The sequence below is a fragment of the Pseudophryne corroboree genome, chromosome 6 (assembly GCF_028390025.1).
Source record: "Pseudophryne corroboree isolate aPseCor3 chromosome 6, aPseCor3.hap2, whole genome shotgun sequence".
Taxonomy (NCBI): Eukaryota; Metazoa; Chordata; class Amphibia; order Anura; family Myobatrachidae; genus Pseudophryne; species Pseudophryne corroboree.
In genome coordinates this window covers 198,487,529-198,512,965 of record NC_086449.1, presented here as the reverse complement: position 1 = coordinate 198,512,965, position 25,437 = coordinate 198,487,529, and the positions used below count along the sequence as shown (strand labels likewise).

Here is a 25,437-nt window from a genome sequence, read left to right as displayed (position 1 = left end):
CAGGTGACTTAATTAGTACCTCAGTTATTTTGATGTAACCATCTGTGCTGAAGCCTGGATATCACGAAAACCTGCACTGTTAGTGTTACCTTGAGGATGGAGGTTGGGAAACCCTGCTGTGTGCAAAGGGGAGAACCAGCATTATAGCTTATCTGAGGTGACAGGGGAACTTTTACATGACCTACATAAAGACAGATGTCAAAGTACTTTGCAGACACAGAAATGAGATCAGAACTGTAAGTGCGGCAGTACATACCTTCTCCACACAGTCATCAAAGAAGGCTAAGCTGGCATCCTTATCACTAACAAACGAGCATTCTTCAATGAAGCGGATAAACATCTGGGTCTTGATCATCATATTGTAAAACTTGTGGTGTGAACGGTCGCGGCTTTTTAAAAAACCTTAAAACAATAATAGGTAACCATTATATTTCTTATGCAATGCAAGTGGCTTACAATTTTACATCATTCACAGATACACCACAGCCCGCATTTTCTCCCCAGGTTCATAACGGTTCATTTTATGTGATCACAGAAGCACAGACATGACTGCACGTGTGTTATTTTTACCCTGTAGTTCAAACAGAGAGCTGGCATCTGTGGCCGTCTCCGACGGGGCCTGCGTGATTGGACGGAGATAGGCTCTGTACCCTTTCAAAATTGATGCCATGAAACATAAAAAAGCTTCTTGAATCTCCATGTCCAGCTGATGCATTTTCTTTCCCGAATTGAAGTCGTAGTCATTCATTGCCAGTTCTAGCAGGGCGTCATCTCTGGGTCGTTGCTGTACTAAGAGCAAAAACACAGACTTATTGCCAGCGCTCAGTGGACATACTAAAGTCAAAGGAAAAGTGGCTTGTACCAAATCATGCTGTATATCGGAGTGACAGAACTAGCACTGAAATGTATATTTGTGCAACAGTTCAGACTTACTGTAAAGACAGACTACAGCAGGTACAAGGGTAGGACAGGCATGATGATCAGAACACTAAAAAGGAGAGCTTTTAGGTTTACATTTTTTAGTGGTTTTCTGTAATCTCAGTAGTAACACTGTATAGTAATTACCTGGAGACTGGTGATGCTCTTTAAGCTGTCAACGGTGGCAATGAACAATACACTGCCACTATAGAGAATCACAACTTGACAGGGTAATCAGAGCATGGCCAGACTGTGGCACACTATAGGCATATCACATTATTATAAGAGAAAACAGTTACATTTATGGAAGCCCACCAAAAACAAAATTAACATTTCACACTAATTTACAAAATGAATCTGATTTCTGCTTCATCAAAACTCAGACTAACATAAATCATAGCAGGATTATTTTAAAGCAACCAGACTGAATACATATCGATACACAAGTAGTTGCTATCCAATTAATCCAAAGTTATCAATTTATTATTTGGTTTTATCATTAAATGAGGACAATGAATGCCTAAAAGTTTAAATATGGTCGCATTATTGTTCAGTCCTAGACCATGGATCTTCTATAATGCACTTACACTCTGCCAGTTGCTGATACAAATTGCTGAGTGTGTTGAGGAGATTCTTGCAGGCTTTCTTAGGTAGGATCTTCCAGCTGACATTTCTCTTGCACTCTGATCTGCAACATCAGTCACATACAGGAAAGTTATTCCATACCCAGGGAGGAAGCAAGAGGTGAGCGCAAAGTGCTACTATGCTGACAGAAGTGCATTCCTTATCCCAATATGCAAGTGTGTCATTAACATAGTAAAACATATTACGATGCAGTATTTTAAGAAAGTTGCAGGTAGCTCATAACAGTTTTTAGTTCAGTTAACTGTATATACATACACTATATATATATATATATATATATATATATATTTAAAGATTTTAAACCTACCGGTAAATCTTTTTCTCCTAGTCCGTAGAGGATGCTGGGGACTCCGTAAGGACCATGGGGATAGGCGGGCTCCGCAGGAGACATGGGCACTAAGAAAGAACTTTAGGTATGGGTGTGCACTGGCTCCTCCCTCTATGCCCCTCCTCCAGACCTCAGTTAGAGAAACTGTGCCCAGAGGAGACGGACAGTACGAGGAAAGGATTTTAGTTAATCTAAGGGCAAGATTCATACCAGCCCACACCATTCACACCGTATAACCAGGGTAAATACGAACCAGTTAACAGTATGAAACAACACAGCATCAGTCCGAGACTGAGGAAAACTGTAACATAACCCTTATGTAAGCAAAAACTATATACAAGTCTTGCAGAAGTAGTCCGCACTTGGGACGGGCGCCCAGCATCCTCTACGGACTAGGAGAAAAAGATTTACCGGTAGGTTTAAAATCTTATTTTCTCTTACGTCCTAGAGGATGCTGGGGACTCCGTAAGGACCATGGGGATTATACCAAAGCTCCCAAATGGGCGGGAGAGTGCGGATGACTCTGCAGCACCGATTGAGCAAACATGAGGTCCTCCTCAGCCAGGGTATCAAACTTGTAGAATTTTGCAAAAGTGTTTAAACCCGACCAAGTAGCAGCTCGGCACAGCTGTAATGCCGAGACCCCTCGGGCAGCCGCCCAAGAAGAGCCCACTTTCCTGGTGGAATGGGCCTTTATTGATTTAGTTAACGGCAATCCAGCCGTAGAATGAGCCTGCTGAATCGTGTTACAGATCCAGCGAGCAATAGTCTGGTTGGAAGCAGGAGCGCCAACCTTGTCGGCTGCATACAGGATAAATAGTGCTTCTGTTTCCCTGACCCTAGCCGTTCTGGCCACGTAAATTTTCAAAGCCCTGACCACATCAAGGGAATCCTCCAAGTCTCGCGTAGCCACAGGCACCACAATAGGTTGGTTCATATGAAAAGACGAAACCACCTTTGGGAAGAATTGAGGACGGGTCCGCAATTCCGCTCTCTCCATATGGAAAACTAAATAGGGGCTTTTATGAGACAAAGCCGCCAACTCCGACACTCGCCTAGCCGAAGCCAAGGCTAACAACATGACCACTTTCCAAGTGAGATATTTTAACTCCACCGTTTTAAGTGGTTCAAACCAGTGTGACTTAAGGAAACTCAACACCACGTTCAGGTCCCAAGGTGACACTGGAGGTACAAAAGGAGGCTGAATATGCAGCACTCCCTTCACAAAAGTCTGTACATCTGGGAGAGAAGCCAATTCCTTCTGATAGAAAATGGATAGGGCCGAAATCTCAACCTTAATGGAGCCTAATTTTAGGCCCAAATTCACTCCAGTCTGTAGGAAGTGAAGGAAACGGCCCAGATGTAATTCTTCCGTAGGAGCATTCCTGGCCTCACACCAAGAAACATACTTCCGCCATATACGGTGATAATGTTTAGCTGTCACGTCCTTCCTAGCCTTTATCAGAGTAGGAATGACCTCATCCGGAATGTCCTTTTCCGCTAGGATCCGGCGTAGGTAAGTCTTGGAACAGACAGGGCACCTGTTGTAACAGGTCCTGTCTCAGAGGAAGAGGCCACGGATCTTCTGTGAGCATTTCCTGCAGATCCGGATACCAGGTCCTTCGTGGCCAATCTGGAACAATGAGAATTGTCTGTACTCCTCTTTTTCTTATTATTCTCAACACCTTGGGTATGAGAGGAAGAGGAGGAAACACATAGACCGACTGGAACACCCACGGTGTCACGAGGGCGTCCACTGCCACCGCCTGAGGCTCTCTTGACCTGGCGCAATACCTCTGTAGTTTTTTGTTGAGGCGGGACGCCATCATGTCTATATGGGGCAGTCCCCACTGACTTGCAATCTGTGCGAAGACTTCCTGATAAAGTCCCCACTCTCCTGGATGTAGATCGTGTCTGCTGAGGAAGTCTGCTTCCCATTTGTCCACTCACGGAATGAACACTGCTGACCGTGCGCTTACATGATTTTCCGCCCAGTGAAGAATCCTGGTGGCTTCCGCCATTGCCACTCTGCTCCTTGTGCCGCCTTGGAGGTTTACATGAGCCACTGCGGTGATGTTGTCTGACTGAATCAGAACCGGTAGGTCGCGAAGCAAAGTCTCCGCTTGACGAAGGGCGTTGTATATGGCCCTCAGCTCCAGGACGCTGATGTGAAGACAAGTCTCCTGGCTTGACCAAAGTCCTTGGAAGTTTCTTCCCTGTGTGACTGCTCCCCAACCTCGGAGGCTCGCGTCCGTTGTTACCAGAATCCAGTCCTGAATGGCGAACCTGCGACCCTCTAGAAGGTGAGCACTATGTAGCCACCACAGGAGAGACACACTTGCCCTGGGGGACAGGGTGATCAACTGATGAATCTGTAGATGTGACCCGGACCACTTGTCCAGTAGGTCCCATTGGAAGGTCCTCACATGGAACCTGCCGAAGGGAATGGCCTCGTAAGATGCCACCATCTTTCCCAGGACTCGAGTGCAGTGATGCACTGACACCTGTTTTGGCTTCAATAGGTCCCTGACCAGAGTCATGAGTTCCTGGGCCTTTTCTATCGGAAGATAACCCCTTTTCTGGGCCGTATCCAGAATCATGCCTAAGAAGGTCAAACGAGTCGAAGGAACTAACTGACTTCGGGATATTGAGAATCCAGCCGTGTTGTTGTAACACCTTCAGTGAAAGTGACACGCTGTTCAACAACTTCTCTCGCGATCTCGCTTTTATGAGATCATCCAAGTACGGGTACTTGGGACACCCTGCTTGCGCAGGAGCACCATAATTTCCGCCATTACCTTGGTGAAAATTCTCGGGCCGTGGAAAGCCCAAACGGCAACGTCTGAAATTGGTAATGACAATCCTGTACCGCAAATCTCAGGTACGCCTGATGAGGTGGATATATGGGAACATGAAGATATGCATCCTTTATGTCCAGGGATACCATAAAATCCCCCCCTTCTAGGCTGGCGATGACCGCTCTGAGCGATTCCATCTTGAACCTTTTCAAGTATAGGTTCAAGGATTTTAAATTTAAAATGGGTCTGACCGAACCGTCCGGTTTCGGGACTACAAATACGGTTGAGTAATACCCCCCTCTCTGTTGAAGCATGGGAACTTTGACCACCACCTGTTGAAGACACAATTTGTGAATTGCATTTAAAACTATCTCCCTTTCTGGGGGAGAAGCTGGTAGGGCCGATTTGAAAAACCGGCGAGGAGGCACCTCTTCGAATTCCAGCTTGTAACCCTGGGAAACAATTTCTATTGCCCAGGGATCCACCTGTGAGTGAACCCAGATGTGGCTGAAAAGTCGAAAACGTGCCCCCACTGGGGCGGACTCCCTCAGCGGAGCCCCAGCGTCATGCGGTGGATTTTGTAGAGGCCGGGGAGGACTTCTGCTCCTGGGAACTAGCTGTGGTTGGCAGCTTCTTTCCTCTGCCCTTACCTCTGGCAAGAAAGGACGATCCTCGTACTCTCTTGTTTTTATTTGACCGAAAGGACTGCATTTGATAATGTGGCACTTTCTTAGACTGTGAGGGAATATAAGGCTAAAAATTTGATTTACCTGCCGTAGCTGTGGAGACCAGGTCAGAGAGACCTTCCCCAAACAATTCCTCACCCTTGTAAGGTAAAACCTCCATATGCCTCTTTGAGTCGGCATCACCTGTCCATTGCCGGGTCCATAGGACTCGTCTAGCAGAAATCGACATAGCGTTGACTCTAGAACCCAGTAGGCCAATGTCTCTGAGCATCCCTCATATATAAGACAGCATCTTTAATATGACCCAGGGTCAATAAAATGGTATCCTTATCCAGGGTATCCAATTCCGCCGATAAGGTATCTGTCCACGCTGCTACAGCGCTACAAACCCAAGCCGACGCTATCGCCGGTCTGAGTAAGGTACCAGAGTGTGTGTAAAAGGACTTTAAGGTAGACTCCTGCTTGCAATCAGCAGGATCCCTGAGGGTAGCCGTATCTTGGGATGGCAGTGCTACCTTTTTGGATAAGCGTGTCAACGCTTTGTCCACCCTTGGGGAGGATTTCCACAGTATCCTATCCTTAGCCGGGAAAGGATACGCCATAAGAATCCTTTTGGGAATCTGCAGTTTCTTGTCTGGAGATTCCCACGCCTTTTCAAATAACTCGTTCAGCTCATGAGAAGGGGTAAAGGTTACCTCAGGTTTCTTTTCCTTATACATGTGTACCCTTGTGTCAGGGACAGGGGGTTCCTCTGTGATATGCAAAACATCCTTTATTGCAATAATCATATATTGAATACTTTTAGCCAATTTTGGCTGTAACTTTGCATCATCGTAGTCGACACTGGAGTCAGAATCCGTGTCGGTATTAGTGTCTACTATTTGGGATAGTGGGCGCTTTTGAGACCCCGAGGGTCCCTGCGACATAGGGGCAGGCAGGGCCTGACTCTCTGCATAATTCCTGGACTCAGCTTTGTCCAACCTTTTGTGCAATAAATTCACATTAGCACTTAAAACATTCCACATATCCGCCCAGTCAGGTGTCAGTGTGTCACAACTGAGGGCCTGAGCTGACGGGAGGCAGCCTCAGTTGTAGGGGCTGAGATGTACCGGAACCTGGGAGGTTGTATCAGACCCCTGGACATGTAAGTAACATGAATAATAACTGCCTGAAGGCGTGACCACGACAACTTGGATAAAAGTCAATGATGTTTATTATGACAACTCCGCAACTCAGCAGCAGTAAAAGAAAACGTAAAAGTCAGCAAATAATAAATACAGTTCCTGGGTACTACAGGATGGCAGGAGCCACAGGGCACTGGTAGTGTGAGATAGTTCTTATGATCTTCTAGATGGAAAGTCCTTACCAGGCCCGACTGTAGCAATGGAGATAACCCAGGATTGTGCCAGCTGGTGTTCCAGGAAAAGCTGGGTTGCTGAAGGTAAAACAGCTGCTGTGGATACTGGCTGGAACCAGACTGTTGTTAGCACGGAGTGGATACTGGCTGGAACCAGTTAAATAATAAATGAACTTGGGAGCGATGAAATATGAACTGAAATGTAGAACTTGAGAGCGGAGAAATAATAATACCGGTGGAGAGTGGTAAAGTGTAGAAAGGACACCGGCCCTTTAAGGGAAGCTGTACTCTGCTGGAAGCTGAGCTGGAAGCAGGTAGTGTTGTAGCTGGAAACAGATGAATCCACAATGGATTGGAGAGTCAGGCTACACCGCAGGTGGAATGCTGGTGCGGGTCTCTATGGTGGAAGTCTTGAGACAGGAGCTGGAACCTGGAAGACAATCACAGGAGAGAGACAAACAGGAACTAGGTTTGACAACCAAAGCACTGACGCCTTCCTTGCTCAGGCACAGTGTATTTATACCTGCAGCAAGGAAGGGATTGGCTAGGCAATTATGCAGATTAACAATACTGACAACAGATTGGAGGAAATGATCAGCTGACAGAATCCAAGATGGCTGCGCCCATGCAGACACTTGGAGGGAAGTTTGGTTTGTAATCCATGTGGTAATGAAAACAGTAATGGCGGCGCCGGCCACTGGAGACAGAAGACGCCAGGCTGACAAGTGCACATCCAACCACGCGGACACAGCGGAGGCCGCGGCTGACGTAATCGCCACTCTGACACTCTGCATGCAGAAGCTCAGGGACGGCGGCGGAGGCCGCGGGAGACGCCATGCCAGATGTAATAAGGCGTTACTGTGACAGCGTCTCAGAGAGACAGGAGAGGATGCAGGAATGTGAACATTAGGATAACAGATGGGATCCGGTCCTGGAGCGCTGAGCCAGCCTTAGGAGGCATCTGATGGGTAAGAAATGGCGTCCAGATACCCGGATCGTGACAGCACCCCCCCCTTTAGGAGTGGCCCCAGGACACTTCTTTGGCTTTTGAGGAAACTTGGAATGGAATCTCCGGACCAAGGCAGGAGCATGGACATCAGAAGCATTGGTCCATGAACGTTCCTCAGGACCATAACCCTTCCAGTCAATAAGATATTGTAGTTGACCGTAACGGTGACGTGAGTCCAGGATCTTGGCCACTTCATACTCAACGCCTCGTTGAGTTTGGACTTTCGGAGTTGGAGGAAGTGAGGAATGAAACCGATTCAAGATCAGCGGTTTCAACAGGGAAACATGGAATGTCCTGGGTATTTTTAAGAAGGGAGGCAACTGGAGTCTGTAAGCAACAGGATTGATGACTTGTTCAATCTTGAAAGGACCGATATAGCGAGGTGCAAACTTCATACTGGGAACTCTTAACCTCAAATTCTTTGTGGATAACCATACCCGATCACCCACCTTGAGAGCAGGAACTGCTCGACGCTTCTTATCCGCAAACTTCTTGTACCTGAACGATGCCTTGAGCAGAGCTGATCGTACGCTCTTCCAGATATTGGCAAACTGATGCAAGGTGATATCCACTGCGGGAACAGAAGTTGCTGGAAGCGGTTGGAACTCAGGAACTTTAGGGTGGAATCCAAAGTTAGTGAAGAATGGTGTTGAAGCAGATGAAGAATGATACTGGTTGTTATGACAGAACTCGGCCCAGGGAAGTAATTGAACCCAGTCATCTTGAGAGGAGGACACATAGATGCGGAGGAAGGCCTCCAAGTCCTAATTCACCCTCTCGGTTTGACCATTGGTCTGAGGATGGTAAGCCGTGGAAAACTTTAGCTTGACTTGGAGGACTTGACATAAACTTCGCCAGAATTTGGCTGTGAATTGAACTCCTCAATCTGAGATAATTTCTTCAGGAAGACCGTGGAGTCGGAAGATCTCTTGTATGAATACTTGAGCCAACTTGGAAGCTGACGGAAGACCGGTGAGAGGAATGAAGTGTGCCATCTTGGTGAACCGGTCAACTACCACCCAGATGGTATTGAACTTGTTGCACATAGGTAAGTCTGTAATGAAATCCATCGACAAGTGGGTCCATGGTCGACGGGGAACGGATAGTGGAACCAGTTGCCCCGCAGGCGACTGGCGGGATACTTTATGTTGGGCACACTTTGGGCAAGATGCAATAAACTCCAAGACGTCCTTTTTCAGAGTTGGCCACCAATAGGACCTAGAGATAAACTCCAGGGTTTTTTGGATACCTGTATGTCCGGCAAAACGGGAAGCATGGGCCCAATGCATGAGCTTCTTCCTTAGCATCGGCTTCACAAAACTTTTCCCTGATGGGGGCGTAGAGTCCATCCCTACCGTGGAGAATGCCAACGGATTTATAATAGGATGCTTGTCTGAAGACTCTGACTCATTTTCTTGCTCCCATGAGCGGGAAAGGGCATCGGCCTTGCGATTCTGAGAGCCCGGACAGAACTGGAGTTTAAAGTCGAACCTGGAAAAGAAAAGTGCCCATCTGGCCTGACGAGGGTTGAGACATTGTGCGCCCTTTAGGTATAAAAGGTTCTTGTGGTCTGTAAGTATGGTGATTAAATGAGAAGCTCCCTCCAACAGATACCTCCACTCTTCTAGAGCGAGCTTGATGGCTAGTAACTCCTGGTCGCCAATGGCATAGTTGCGCTCAGCTGGGGAGAACTTCCGGGAGAAGAAACTGCAAGGATGTAAATGGCCATCTTTAGCCCTCTGAGATAACACCGCTCCTACTCCAACGGAGGAGGCATCCACCTCTAGGATGAAAGGAGAGTCGATGTCAGGCTGTTTCAGGACAGGCGCAGAGATGAACCTCTGTTTTAAAAGATGAAAAGCTTGCATGGCTTCTTCAGACCACTTGGACGGGTTAGCACCCTTCTTGGTGAAAGCAGTAATAGGCGCCACAATGGTGGAAAAGTCTCGTATAAACTTTCGGTAATAATTGGCGAACCCTAAGAACCTCTGGACCCCTTTGAGGGTTAAGGGTACCGGCCAATTCTGAATTGCTTGTAGTTTCTCAGGATCCATCTCTAGTCCGGAACCGGACACAATGTACCCTAGAAACGGAATGGACTTGACTTCAAAGACGCATTTTTCTAATTTGCAATAGAGATGATTGACACGGAGACGGGACAGAACCTCTTTAACCCAAAAACGATGTTCCTCTAAATCGTTGGCAAAAATGAGGATATCGTCTAGATAGACCACGACATGACGGTATAGAATGTCTCTGAAAATCTCATTGACAAAATGCTGGAAGACAGCTGGAGCATTGCTCAATCCGAAGGGCATGACGAGGTACTCATAATGTCCGTCACGGGTGTTAAAGGCGGTCTTCCACTCGTCACCCTCACGGATCCGGATGAGATTGTATGCACCTCGCAAGTCCAGCTTTGTAAAGATGGTAGCTCGCTAACTCTGTCAAAGAGCTCAGTAATCAGGGGTAAAGGATAACGGTTCTTGATGGTAATGTCGTTCAAACCTCTGTAGTCGATGCACGGCCGCAGACCACCATCTTTCTTTTTTACAAAAAAGAAGCCTGCGCCGGCTGGGGAAGAAGAAGGTCGAATGAACCCCTTTGCTAGGTTCTCTTTAATGTATTCCTCCATAGAATGCGTCTCAGGCAGAGACAACGGATAAGTTCGGCCTCGAGGTGGAACCTTCCCTGGAACGAGATCAATCGGGCAGTCCCATTCTCTATGAGGAGGAAGGATATCAGCAGAAGCTTTACTGAACACATCCGTGAAATCTTGATATGGAGGAGGTGGAACATCAGACGACCTGGGGGAGGAAGAACAGACAGGCAATACTTTAAACAAACATGTCTCTGCACAGGAGGAACCCCATGCCAGGATTTGCGTAGTCGTCCAATCAATTGTAGGATTGTGAAGACGGAGCCATGGAAGGCCCAGGACCACAGGATGTGTGGCTCTTGGAATCACTAAAAGTGAAATAAGTTCGGAATGAAGAACTCCCACTCTCAGACGAACTGGTAGAGTCCTTAGAGCAATAACAGTATCAAAAATTTTACTGCCATCCACGGCAGTTAAGGAAAAGGAGGAAGGAAGTCTCTCGGTGGGTAGGGACCACCGTTTAACATAGGCTTCAGAAATAAAGTTCCCAGCTGCTCCGGAATCAAGGAGAGCAATGACGTTCCGATAACGTTGAGCAACTTGAAGCGAGACTGGGAGATTACAATCATGAGGAGATGGAGAGGAGATCATTACTCCTAGCCGGCCCTCTCCTGGGCGAGCTAGGGTTTGGAGTTTTCCCGGACGTTCGGGACAGGCATTGATGGTGTGAGACGGAGCTGCACAGTAAAGACAAAGACTCAGAGAGACGTCTTCGGCGCTCAGCAGGAGTTAAACGGGAACGGCCAATTTGCATGGGCTCATCTTTAGATGGTGACAGTTGACGAGGAGGAGGAGCAGAAGATTTTGGAGCAGATGAAACGTAAATCAACTTTCGTGCAGAGTGAGATTAGCTCATCTAACTTAGAAGGTAAGTCTCTGGTAGCTAACTCATCTTTAATAAGCTCAGATAAGCCATGCCAGAATGCAGCATACAGGGCCTCGTCGTTCCATGCCAGTTCGGATGCCAGGATCTGGTACTGTATCAGATATTGTCCTACAGTACGTGACCCCTGGCGTAAACGGAGAATCTCGGATGAAGCTGAGGTTACCCGGCCTGGCTCGTCGAAGATGCGCCTGAATGTTGACACGAATGCAGTGTAAGAAGATAGCAGGGTGTCGGACCTCTCCCATAACGGTGATGCCCAGTCAAGGGCGGAGCCACTGAGAAGAGAGATGATGTAGGCAATTTTTGTACGGTCACTGGGAAAATTGCCAGGTTGTAGCTCAAACTGAATCTCACACTGGTTGAGAAATCCCCTGCAGAATCTTGGAGATCCGTCAAATTTTGCTGGCGTTGGAAGATGAAGACGTGGAGCAGAAATGGGTAAGGTGGGTGGGGTTATAGCTGGAGTCACTGTGGTTGACGCACCAGATGCGCCTGATCCACGGAGAGTTGTCTGAATCCCATCCAGCCGAGTAGAGAGATCCTGGAGACAGCGGATGATGTGGCCCTGTGCAGCCTCCTGATGTTCTAGTCGGGCTGCCAGTTCTTGCATCGGCCTGGCCGCTTGATCCTGGTCTCCGGCTGGATTCATTAGGTCAGTGCTTACTGTCACAACTGAGGGCCTGAGCTGACGGGAGGCAGCCTCAGTTGTAGGGGCTGAGATGTACCGGAACCTGGGAGGTTGTATCAGACCCCTGGACATGTAAGTAACATGAATAATAACTGCCCGAAGGCGTGACCACAACAACTTGGATAAAAGTCAATGATGTTTATTATGACAACTCCGCAACACAGCAGCAGTAAAAGAAAACGTAAAAGTCAGCAAATAATAAATACAGTTCCTGGGTACTACAGGATGGCAGGAGCCACAGGGCACTGGTAGTGTGAGATAGTTCTTATGATCTTCTAGATGGAAAGTCCTTACCAGGCCCGACTGTAGCAATGGAGATAACCCAGGATTGTGCCAGCTGGTGTTCCAGGAAAAGCTGGGTTGCTGAAGGTAAAACAGCTGCTGTGGATACTGGCTGGAACCAGACTGTTGTTAGCACGGAGTGGATACTGGCTGGAACCAGTTAAATAATAAATGAACTTGGGAGCGATGAAATATGAACTGAAATGTAGAACTTGAGAGCGGAGAAATAATAATACCGGTGGAGAGTGGTAAAGTGTAGAAAGGACACCGGCCCTTTAAGGGAAGCTGTACTCTGCTGGAAGCTGAGCTGGAAGCAGGTAGTGTTGTAGCTGGAAACAGATGAATCCACAATGGATTGGAGAGTCAGGCTACACCGCAGGTGGAATGCTGGTGCGGGTCTCTATGGTGGAAGTCTTGAGACAGGAGCTGGAACCTGGAAGACAATCACAGGAGAGAGACAAACAGGAACTAGGTTTGACAACCAAAGCACTGACGCCTTCCTTGCTCAGGCACAGTGTATTTATACCTGCAGCAAGGAAGGGATTGGCTAGGCAATTATGCAGATTAACAATACTGACAACAGATTGGAGGAAATGATCAGCTGACAGAATCCAAGATGGCTGCGCCCATGCAGACACTTGGAGGGAAGTTTGGTTTGTAATCCATGTGGTAATGAAAACAGTAATGGCGGCGCCGGCCACTGGAGACAGGAGACGCCAGGCTGACAAGTGCACATCCAACCACGCGGACACAGCGGCTGACGTAATCGCCACTCTGACACTCTGCATGCAGAAGCTCAGGGACGGCGGCGGAGGCCGCGGGAGACGCCATGCCAGATGTAATAAGGCGTTACTGTGACAGCGTCTCAGAGAGACAGGAGAGGATGCAGGAATGTGAACATTAGGATAACAGATGGGATCCGGTCCTGGAGCGCTGAGCCAGCCTTAGGAGGCATCTGATGGGTAAGAAATGGCGTCCAGATACCCGGATCGTGACACAGTGTTGCCGACGGAGACACCACATTCATTTGCTCCACCTCCTCGCTAGGAAAGCCTTCAACCTCAGACATGCTGACACGCGTACCGACACACCACACACTCAGGGAAACCTCTTATCTGAAGACAGTTCCCCCACAAGGCCCTTTGGAGAGACAGAGAGAGAGTATGCCAGCACACACCCAGCGCTAATGACCCAGGAAAAAAAAAAAAAAAAACACACTATATGTTTACCCAGGTAGCGCTGTAATTATCTATTTGCGCCAAATTATGTGCCCCCCCCCCCTTTTTTTAAAACACTCTTTCACCGTGGTAAGCAGGGGAGAGTCCAGGGAGCTTCCTCTCAGCGGTGTGCTGTGGAGAAAATGGTGCTGGTAAGTGCTGAGGAACAAGCTCCGCCCCCCCAGCGGCGGGCTTCGGTCCCGCTGAAAAATTAAAAAACTGGCTGGGGATCTCTTTTATATACAGTGCCCAGCCTGTATATATCCTTATTGCCAGATTTGGAGGTCCTTATTGCTGCCCAGGGCGCCCCCCCCTGCACCCTTATAGTGACTGCTGTGTGTGTGCTGTGTGGGAGCAATGGTGCACAGCGTTACCTCTATGAAGATCTGAAGTCTTCTGCCGCCTCTGAAGTCTTCTTTCTTCACATACTCACCCGGCTTCTATCTTCCGGCTCTGCGAGGACGACGGCGGCGCGGCTCTCTGACGAACGGCGAGGGTGAGACCTGCGTTCCATTCCCTCTGGAGCTAATGGTGTACAGTAGCCTAAGAAACAGAGCCTAACATTAAAGTAGGTCTGTTTCTCTCCCCTCAGTCCCTCGATGCAGGGAGTCTGTTGCCAGCAGGCTCCCTGAAAATAAAAAAACCTAACCAAAATACTTTCTTTCCAGGAAACTCAGGAGAGCTCCCTGTAATGCACCCAGTCTCCTCTAGGCACAGTAATAAACTGAGGTCTGGAGGAGGGGCATAGAGGGAGGAACCAGTGCACACCCAGATCTAAAGTTCTTTCTTAGTGCCCATGCCTCCTGCGGAGCCCGTCTATCCCCATGGTCCTTACGGAGTATCCAGCATCATCCTCTAGGACGTAAGAGAAATAAATAAATAAATAAATAAATATATATATATATATATATATATATATATACACACACACACACGCTGTATACATATAAACACACACACACACATATTACTAACAGAGCAAGCAAGTGGAATAGCAACGTACTGCACACTGGAGTCAAGGCTATAAGGTATAATAAAACAAATATATATGAATGGTGCACTATTGAATGTAGCAATAAATACATGGTATGATTACCCTGCGGTTAATAATAAAATTATATATAAAATTCATTAAATAGTACAAATCTGCATTTTTATACATAAAACAACCAAAACGGTTCAACTAAATATTCTGGTATATGGACAACTGAGATACTAGCCAAAGTATTATTGCATTCTTTAGGCTTATGACATTTTAGCCCATGAAATGTGTTTAAGACTATAAGGTATGTCTCTAGAAAAGGGCTCTTACATGCGGTCCCACCAATGGCACGGTGCTATGCACAGGTAGAGTGGGTAAAAATAAGATTTTACTCACCGGTAAATCTATTTCTCGTAGTCCGTAGTGGATGCTGGGAACTCCGTAAGGACCATGGGGAATAGCGGGCTCCGAAGGAGGCTGGGCACTCTAGAAAGATTTATGACTACCTGGTGTGCACTGGCTCCTCCCACTATGACCCTCCTCCAAGCCTCAGTTAGGACACTGTGCCCGGAAGAGCTGACACAATAAGGAAGGATTTTGAATCCCGGGTAAGACTCATACCAGCCACACCAATCACACCGTATAACTCGTGATACTATACCCAGTTAACAGTATGAATATAACTGAGCCTCTCAACAGATGGCTCAACAATAACCCTTTAGTTAGGCAATAACTATATACAAGTATTGCAGACAATCCGCACTTGGGATGGGCGCCCAGCATCCACTACGGACTACGAGAAATAGAATTACCGGTAAGTAAATTCTTATTTTCTCTGACGTCCTAGTGGATGCTGGGAACTCCGTAAGGACCATGGGGATTATACCAAAGCTCCCAAACGGGCGGGAGAGTGCGGATGACTCTGCAGCACCGAATGAGAGAACTCCAGGTCCTCCTCAGCCAGGGTATCAATTTTGTAGAATTTTGCAAACGTGTTTGCCCCTGACCAAGTAACAGCTCGGCAAAGTTGTAAAGCCGAGACCCCTCGGGCAGCCGCCCAAGATGAGCCCACCTTTCCTGTGGAATGGGCTTTCACTGATTTAAGATGCGGCAGTCCAGCCGCAGAATGCGCCTGCTGAATCGTGTCACAGATCCAGCGAGCGATAGTCTGCTTAGAAGCAGGAGCACCAAGCCTGTTGGGTGCATACAGGATAAATAGCGAGTCAATTTTCCTGACTCTAGCCGTCCAGGAAACATAATTTTTCAAGGCCCTGACTACGTCCAGTAACTTGGAATCCTCCAAGTCCCTAGTAGCCGCAGGCACCACAATAGGTTGGTTCAAGTGAAAAGCTGATACCACCTTAGGGAGAAACTGGGGACGAGTCCTCAATTCTGCCCTATCCATATGGAAAATTAGATAAGGACTTTTATATAACAAAGCCGCCAATTCTGATACACGCCTGGCCGAAACCAAGGCCAATAACATGACCACTTGCAACGTGAGATATTTTAGATCCACGGTTTTTAGTGGTTCAAACCAATGTGATTTTAAGAAACTCAACACCACGTTGAGATCCCAAGGTGCCACTGGAGGCACAACCGGGGGCTGAATATGCAGCACTCCTTTTACAATGTCTGAACTTCAGGTACTGAAGCTAATGCTTTCTGGAAGAAAATCGACAGAGCCGAGATCTGTATCTTAATGGAGCCTAATTTTAGGCCCATAGACACTCCTGCTTGTAGGAAATGCAGAAATCGACCTAGTTGAAATTCCTCTGTTGGGGCCTTTTTTGGCCTCACACCAAGCAACATATTTCCGCAATATGCGGTGATAATGTTTTGCAGTTACATCTTTCCTGGCTTGAATCAGCGTAGGAATGACTTCCTCCGGAATGCCCTTTTCCTTTAGGATCCGGCGTTCAACCGCCATGCCATCAAAACGTAGCCGCGGTAAGTCTTGGAACAGACAGGGCCCCTGCTGCAGCAGGTCCTGTCTGAGCGGCAGAGGCCATGGGTCCTCTGATATATTTTCTTGAAGTTCTGGGTACCAGGCTCTTCTTGGCCAATCCGGAACCACAAGTATCGTTCTTACTCCTCGCCTTCTTATTATTCTCAGTACCTTTGGTATGAGAGGCAGAGGGGGGAACACATAAAACGACTGGTACACCCACGGTGTTACCAGAGCGTCCACAGCTATCGCCTGAAGGTCCCTTGACCTGGCGCAATATCTTTTATAGCTTTTTGTTGAGGCGGGACGCCTTCATGTCCACCTGTGGCCTTTCCCAATGGTGTACAATCCTTTGGAAGACTTCTGGATGAAGTCCCCACACTCTCGGGTGGAAGTCGTGTCTGCTGAGAAGATCTGCTTCCCAGTAGTCCACTCCGGGAATGAACACTGCTGACAGTGCTAACACATGATTTTCCGCCCATCGGAGAATCCTTGTGGCTTCTGCCATCGCCATCCTGCTTCTTGTGCCGCCCTGTTGGTTTACATGGGCGACTGCCGTGATGTTGCCTGATTGGATCCGGACCGGCTGGTTTTGAAGCAGAGGCCTTGCCTGACTCAGGGCATTGTAAATGGCCCTCTGTTCCAGAATATTTATGTGTAGGGAAGTCACCTGACTTGACCAAAGTCCCTGGAAGTTTCTTCCCTGTGTGACTGCCCCCCAGCCTCAAAGGCTGGCATCCATGGTCACTAGGACCTAGTCCTGTATGTCGAACCTGCGGCCCTCTTGAAGATGGGCACTCTGCAGTCACTACAGTAGAGATACCCTGGTCCTTGGAGACAGGGTTATCAGCCTAATGCATCTGAAGATGCGACCCGGACCACTTGTCTAACAGGTCCCCCTGAAAAGTTCTTGCATGGAACCTGCCGAATGGGATTGCTTCGTAGGAAGCTAACATTTTTCCCAGGACTCGCGTGCAATGATGCACCGATAACTGTTTTGGCTTCAGGAGGTCTCTGACTAGAGATGACAGCTCCTTGGCTTTCTCCACCGGGAGAAACACTTATTTCTGGTCTGTGTCCAGAACCATCCTCAGGAACAGTAGACGTGTCGTAGGAACCAGCTGTGACTCTGGACTGTTTAGAATCCAACCGTGCTGTTGTAGCACTTTCCAAAATAGTGCTACCCCGACTAGCAACTGCTCCTTGGACCTCGCCCTTATAAGGAGATTGTCCAAGTATGGGATAATTAAAACTCCCCTTTTTCGAAGGAGTATCATCATTCCGGCCATTACCTTGGTAACACCCTCGGTGCCATGTACAGTCCAAACGGCAGAGTCTGGACTTGGTAATGGTAATCCTGTACCACAAATCTGAGGTACTCCTGACGAGGATAGTAAATAGGGACATGCAGGTAAGCATCCTTGATGTCCCGGGATACCATGTAATCCCCCTCGTCCAGGCTTGCAATAACCGCCCTGAGCGATTCCATCTTGAACTTGAATTTTTTATGCATGTGTTCAAGGATTTTAAATATAAAGAAGGGTCACACCGAACCATGCGGTTTCGGTACCCCAAACCGTGTGGAATAGTAACCCCGTCCTTGTTGAAGTAGGGGCACCTTGAGTATTACCTGCTGGGAATACAGCTTATTAATTGCCTCTAGCACAGCCTCCCTGCCTGAGGGAGTTGTCGGCAAGGCATATTTGAGGAAAACGGCGGGGGGAAGACATCTCGAATTCCAGCTTGTACCCCTAAAATACTACTTGAATGAAACAGGGATCCACCTGTGAGCGAGCCCACTGATCGCTGAAATTTTTGAGACGGCCCCCCACCGTACCTGGCTACACCTGTGGAGCCCCCGCGTCATGCTGTGGACTCAGAGGAAGCGAGAGAAGAATTATGATTCTGGGAACAGGCTGACTGGTGCAGCTTTTTCCCTCTTCCCTTGTCTTTGTACAGAAAGGAAGCGCCTTTGACCCGCTTGCTTTTCTGAAGCCGAAAGGACTGTACCTGATAATACAGTGCTTTCTTAGTCTGTGAGGAAAACCGAGGTAAAAATATTTCTTCCCAGCTGTTGCTGCGGATACGAGGTCCCAGAGACCATCCCCAAATAATTCCTCACCCTTATAAGGCAGAATCTCTATGCGCCTTTTAAGGTCAGCATCACCTGTCCAGTGACAGGTCTCTAATACCCTCCTGACAGAATGGACATTACATTCATTTTGGATGCCAGCCGGCAAAATATCCCTCTGTGCATCCCTAATATATAAGACGACGTCTTTAATATGTTCTCATGTTAGCAAACTAGTATGTTTGACAGGGTCACCGACCACGCTGCAGCAGCACGCTCTGCAGGTTTCAGTCTAGTACCTGAGTGTGTAAATACAGACTTCAGGATAGCCTCCTGCTTTTTATCAACAGGTACCTTCAAAGTGGCCGTCCCTAAAACGGCAGTGCCACCTATTTTGACAACCGTGTGAGCGCCTTATCCACCCTAGGGGATATCTCCCAGCGTAACTTATCCTCTGGCGGGAAAAGGTACGCCATCAGTAACTTTTTAGAAATTACCAGTTTCTTATCAGGGGGAACCCACGCTTTTTACACACTTCATTCATTCATCTGATGGGGGAACAAAACACTGCCTGCTTTTTCTCCCCAAACATAAAAACCCCATTTTTAGAGGTTAATGTCAGAAATGTGTAACACAATTTTTTTTTTTTTTAATTGCCGGGATCAAGTCACGGATGTTCCTAGTGGATTGTGTATATGTCTCAACCTTGTCGACACTGGAGTCAGACTCCGTGTCGACATCTGTGTCTGCCATCTGAATGAGCGGGCGTTTTTGAGCCCCTGATGGCCTTTGAGACGCCTGGGCAGGCCACGGGCTGAGAAGCCGGCTGTCCCACAGCTGTTACGTCATCCACCCTTTTATGTAAGGAGTTGACACTGTCGGTTAATACCTTTTACCTAACCATCCACTCTGGTGTCGGCCCCACAGGGGGCGACATCACATTTATCGGCATCTGCTCCGTCACTATATAAGCCTCCTCCTCAAACATGTCGACACAGCTGTACCGACACACCGCACACACACAGGGAATGCTCTGACTGAGGACAGGACCCACAAAGCCCTTTGGGGAGACAGAGAGAAAGTATGCCAGCACACACCAGAGCGCTATATAATGAGGGGATTAACACTATAACTGAGTGAATTTTCCCCCATAGCTGCTTGTATATACAATATTGCGCCTAAATTTAGTGCCCCCCCTCTCTTTTTTACCCTTTGAGCCTGAAAACTACAGGGGAGAGCCTGGGGAGCTTTCTTCCAGTTGCACTGTGAAGAGAAAATGGCGCCAGTGTGTCTGAGGGAGATAGCTCCGCCCCTTTTCCGCGGCCTATTCTCCCGCTTTTTTCTGGATTCTGGCAGGGGTATTTACCACATATATAGCCTCTGGGGCTATATATTGTGGTATTTTTGCCAGCCAAGGTGTTTTTATTGCTGCTCAGGGCGCCCCCCACAAGCGCCCTGCACCCTCAGTGACCGGAGTGTGAAGTGTGTATGAGGAGCAATGGCGCACAGCTGCAGTGCTGTGCGCTACCTTGGTGAAGACTGACATCTTCTGCCGCCGTTTTTCCGGACCTCTTCTTGCTTCTGGCTCTGTAAGGGGGACGGCGGCGCGGCTCCGGGACCGAACACCAAGGACTGGGCCTGCGGTCGATCCCTCTGGAGCTAATGGTGTCCAGTAGCCTAAGAAGCCCAATCCGGCTGCAAGCAGGCGAGTTCGCTTCTTCTCCCCTTAGTCCCTCGCTGCAGTGAGCCTGTTGCCAGCAGGTCTCACTGAAAATAAAAAACCTAAATCTATACTTTCTTTCTAAGGGCTCAGGAGAGCCCCTAGTGTGCATCCAACCTCGGCCGGGCACAAGATCTAACTGAGGCTTGGAGGAGGGTCATAGTGGGAGGAGCCAGTGCACACCAGGTAGTCATAAATCTTTCTAGAGTGCCCAGCCTCCTTCGGAGCCCGCTATTCCCCATGGTCCTTACGGAGTTCCCAGCATCCACTAGGACGTCAGAGAAAGACCCAGTGCTCGGGGAGGATGGGAGGTGGATCCACATTAGGCAGGAGCTAGTGTGTGGAGTATCTTTTGGAATGTGGGCAAATTACTGATGGGTCCTGAGGGACGTGCTATGCAGCATCTCATCCCTGGCACGGCTTCCCTAATTGAGGCAAGACTGCCAAAAGTCAGACAGAGCAGCAGTCAGCAGATTCTGTACTGCAGGTTTCTCAGGACTTTGTGTCTGTCCTTTCCCTGCATCAATGCTCTGCAGCTTACTTTACTCTTGTGTCTGGTTTACAGTCCACTGTCATTTTTTACTTATGCATTGTAACTGGAAGGGGACACAGGTAAAATATACCAGTTCTAAGTGCCACACTGTTGGCAAATCTAGGCTGACTCTTTCATGCATTGTAAGAGGTCCAGCAGCCACACTCCCCGCAAGGAAGAGGACTTTGCTGTCAGGGATACAGGACCCGTATTACGCAGAACTGATGATCTACCGATTTAGGAATTGCCCATCAGAGGGGGTTGGGTATGGGTGACTGGCATTTAGGATCCTGAGGTCTAGAATGCCAGCGGTAGGGTGGGGGCGAGCACAACCAAGTCAGGATTTTGAATAGGTGGGATGCAGGCATCGGTATTGTGATCACATAACTACATTCCAGTTGCTTTAAAAGTGAATCTACCAGCTCAGTGGGTACATATTGAGCAGTGAGGCGTGTGGTCTCAGGAGACCAGCTACATCGGGCAGTCACCTGGTGTGTGGTCCACAGGAGTCAACATTTTGTGTCCATCTGTCCATGCTGATAAGGACGGCATTGGAATGTCCATAATGAATGCAGTATCCCTCATGGATGAAAGATAAAATGGGACTTTTGTGTGTTAAATCTCTATCTGATGCCAGGGCACACTGAATGCTGTACCTTTACACTCAGGTTTGTATTGCTGTTCTGCTTGTTAGGATTTTTGCTTTCTGTTCTTACCAGATAAAGCAGCTCTCCTTCCCACCCCACCCTGTTCTATAGTAATGGTTCTGACTTCAGGCCTTTGGGGAAAAAAACAACTCTAAAGCTTCCGGTGACCTTCCAGGGCATAGCGGGGAGGGGGGGCATTTTATTTTAAATGATTGCCACTTTAAACATCAGGCATGCTCACCGGAAACTCCCTGATGTCTGCATCACGCAGTCTGCTACATTTACCCTGTAGCGCTTATATCAGAAGCATTAGGATTCATACATTGAAACTAATACAATCTGTGCAGTTTTGTGGGGAGTTTTATTTATTAGTGCCACAATAATTCCTCTACTTTTTCAGTATTCTGCATAGGGACAGAGACCAATAATTGTTTATTTCCACAGGTGCTCTATTATTCCTTCTAGATATCTAAATTTGAGGGGATCCGGTCTCTAGGTCGACAGTAACTATGTTGACACTATCTAGGTCGACCACTATTGGCCGACAGTAACTAGATCGACAGTGTTTCTAGGTTGACAGGTTAAAAGGTCGACATGAGTTTTTCACACTTTTTCTTCTTTTTTTGAAAGTTTTCATACTTAACGTTCCACGTGGACTACAATTGGGAACGGTAACCCGCCCGAAGCATGGCGAGCGTAGTGAGCCATGCGAGGGGACATGGTGCACTAATTGGGGTTCCCGGTCACTCTACGAAGAAAACGACACAAAAAAACATTAAAAACTCATGTCGACCTTTTGACTTGTCAACCTAAAGACCCTGTCAACCTAGTTACTGTAGACTTAGACACTATCGACCTAGTTACTGTCTACCTTCCATACCACACCCAAATTTGAGACACATATAGCAGTTTATTCCCTTTGCATTCACTATGCAGTTTTACATATACAAACATCAGTATATGCTAATGGAATATCTGAAATGTTACATCAATTGCTGCCGACAGCGATAATATTATAATGAAAAACATATTAAATTCTGTATAATTTAAGGATCCTGATATATATGGGACAAGATACACCCTAAACGATACAGCTACTAGGAGTCACAGAGGAGTTCCGAGACCATATAGAAGGTGATGATGTAGGTAGAAGAGACTTGTAATATCTACAGTAGAGGACACAGTATTAATTATAACACACAACTTTCCTGACACAGAAGAGATGAGCTCAGATCTCACTGTTTATACAGCATTTATGTACTACAATATGATATACAGTAGTCTGAAAACCAGTAATTAATGTCTCAGCAATAATGTGCATTATTAAATAAATGCCTCATCAAGTCCGTACTTTGCATCAACTGTTGCGTTCTAAAAGATCACTTTAGTCCACTCCATCCAGAGGGTTAATACATTTTGAACAACATGACATTCTCAATTGTTGTAACACAAAGAACAAGTTCCGATCAAGGAAAACTTACTGAGAGATGGTGTTGGTATCTAGGTCAACACAACTCACATCCGGAGGGGGCTCGTACAGATCAAAATAGCGAGAATCAATTCCCACAATAAAAGGACATGGGGCACTCAGCACATCCGCCAAGGCCAAAGGGCAAAGAGGAATATACGGGCACGGCCAATGGAAAGGGAAAATCATCTTTGGGAAAATGATAGAGGAAGAAAACAGTTTGGTTACGGTCAGCTTTAGTCAAGTGTCAAAATCACAGCAAGACGATAAAGATTAAAATATACTTTATAGGATGACCACAGGACAACAACGTACACACGGTAAGATCTTTTCTTCCAATTCTGACTATATAGTCAGAATCGGAAGAAAAGATAGTGCAGATCGCAAGGTGACAGTCACCTTGCGATCCCGATCCGATGCGCGGCCCCGCGCGGTCGGCATCGGCCGAAAAAATAGGCTGTGCAGGCAAGTCAATCCTGACTATCTCTATAGAAGAGATAGTCAGGATTGACACTTAGCCAAAATCGCACAGAACCAGGATCGCAAGCACACTCATTATGTGCTTGCGATACTGGCTAAGTGCCGACCCGGCCCCCCGTCGCACAGTGAGAATCGGATAAGTCCGAATCTCACCGTGTGTACACGGCCCTGTGACTTGCCAGCACAGCCTATTTTTTCGACCGATGCCGACCGCGCGGGGCCGCGCATCGGATCGGGATCGCAAGGTGACTGTCACCTTGCGATCTGCACTATCTTTTCTTCCGATTTTGACTATATAGTCAGAATCGGAAGAAAAGATCTTACCGTGTCTGCATGGCAGACCATCAAAAGGTGTCTAAATATTTTCTAAACAGTTAAGGGAAAAAAACAAACGCAATTAAAATGTCTGTTTCTAACATAGGATGCATTTGCAGCACCCTATGGACCATGCCCTTTTGCAAAGACTGCTACTGTATCATACCTCCCAACATGACCCTCTCCAGGATGGACAGAATGCTCTGCTCCTGGACTTCCCTCTGAATGTATGATTGCTATCACCTGTGCTGAAACGCCTTTCTTATCCATTAACCCAGTGGTTCTCAAACTCGGTCCTCAGGACCCCACACAGTGCATGTTGCAGGTCACCCAGCAAGTGAACAGGTGTATTAATTACTCAAGAACACATTTTAAAAGGTCCACAGGTGGAGCTAATTATTCCACTTGTGATTCTGTGAGGAGACCTGCAAAACATGCACTGTGTGGGGTCCTGAGGACCGAGTTTGAGAACCTGTGCATTAACCTGTTCAAAACAGGTGCTGGCAATCTTACATTAAGAGAAAAGTCCAGAAACAGAGCATTGTGTCCCTCCTGGAGAGGGTCATGTTGGAAGGTATGCCGTATATTGCCAAATAGCTGAACTCACAACATCCATAACTGGATAAAAACATTTTCACAAAGGCAGACAGACCCCCAGGAATAAAACAGTCATATACATGTATCCAGAGAAGCCATGCATTGTAAAATGAAGGTTCAGTGCTTCCAGACACATTAACATTTGTCACAGTTACAGGTTTTAAGCAATGGCTTTTACGCTGGCTTAGTGAAACTGGCTGTGCTTCACATGTGCTCTCTGCAATATGTCCCTGCATAAAGAAGTAGAATGGCAAAGCAGCGATAAGCTCCTCTACCATATGCTTTATTCACGGAAAGTTTACAGGCTGGCTACAAAAAGCTGTGTTTGGATTAGGCCCAGAAATGAGAGCCTAAGAGCAGCCTGTTAATGTGATGCAAATGAGTCTATAAAGCACCTCAATCTGCTTCACATGCAGACAGTATGAGAAATACTTGGTGTGGGGGGGGGGGGAATCGGGAGCTGCCCAGTGTAAGGACACGAGTTTTGCTGGCATAAGGTACTAGAACAAGGATGTTGAAATCCAAGCATTGGTAATATGAAAGGCAGACAAAAAGCAGACATACATGAGCAACAACAGAAGGGAAAGCCAGGATCAGAGGCTTCCATTTCATACTGCACATTATATGAACCAGATTTCTAATAAAAAGGTGTATACAGCGCCCAGCCAGTAATATGAACATAGAGGCCTCATTGAGTATAGGCCACAATTGTGTGATATGAACTGAAGGGTTAAAATACAGCCACATAGCGTACATTACAAAGATAGGTAGCCAATCCTACAGCATAGACTGGTTGCCACTAAAGCAGGGGACAACGAGCATGGAGACGCCCCAGTAAGAGTCATTTATTCCTTTAAGGGGTGCAGGAATAAGAGTACATTTACACCATGGCTTTGGGAACCACAAGACATACGTCACCTTAGAAGCATTCATACAGGGGTATCCAGATGACATCTACACTGTCTAGATAGAGAGCCCATAGGTCAACATGTATTAGGACGACAGTACAAAAAAGGTTGACATGCATATGTTTACATATTTTAAAGCGGCAATCATTTACAAGGCAAAATCATGCCTTGTAAATGACTGCCGCTTTAAAAAAAAAAACGTCCGAGTTTGGTTGGCAACCTGCACCACCGGCCAACTTGGAAGGTAATTTATCCGGCCCATGGTCGACACAAGTTTTGAGGGGAGTTTTCACATA

General features: G+C 47.3%; 1 protein-coding gene across 5 annotated transcripts in view; it reads right to left on the bottom strand.

Moving 5' to 3' along the window:
• The window catches only part of DENND4A (DENN domain containing 4A), a 261,785-nt gene that overhangs the window by 83,268 nt on the left and 153,080 nt on the right, over positions 1-25,437 (bottom strand). For all 5 annotated transcript variants that reach the window (XM_063925588.1, XM_063925589.1, XM_063925590.1 and 2 more), the window contains exons 10-13: positions 22,855-23,030; positions 1,506-1,606; positions 571-789; positions 257-402 (exon numbers count right to left, since the gene is read on the bottom strand). In XM_063925588.1, the coding sequence (XP_063781658.1) occupies positions 257-402; positions 571-789; positions 1,506-1,606; positions 22,855-23,030 (642 nt within the window). The remainder of the gene's footprint in view (positions 1-256; positions 403-570; positions 790-1,505; positions 1,607-22,854; positions 23,031-25,437) is intronic.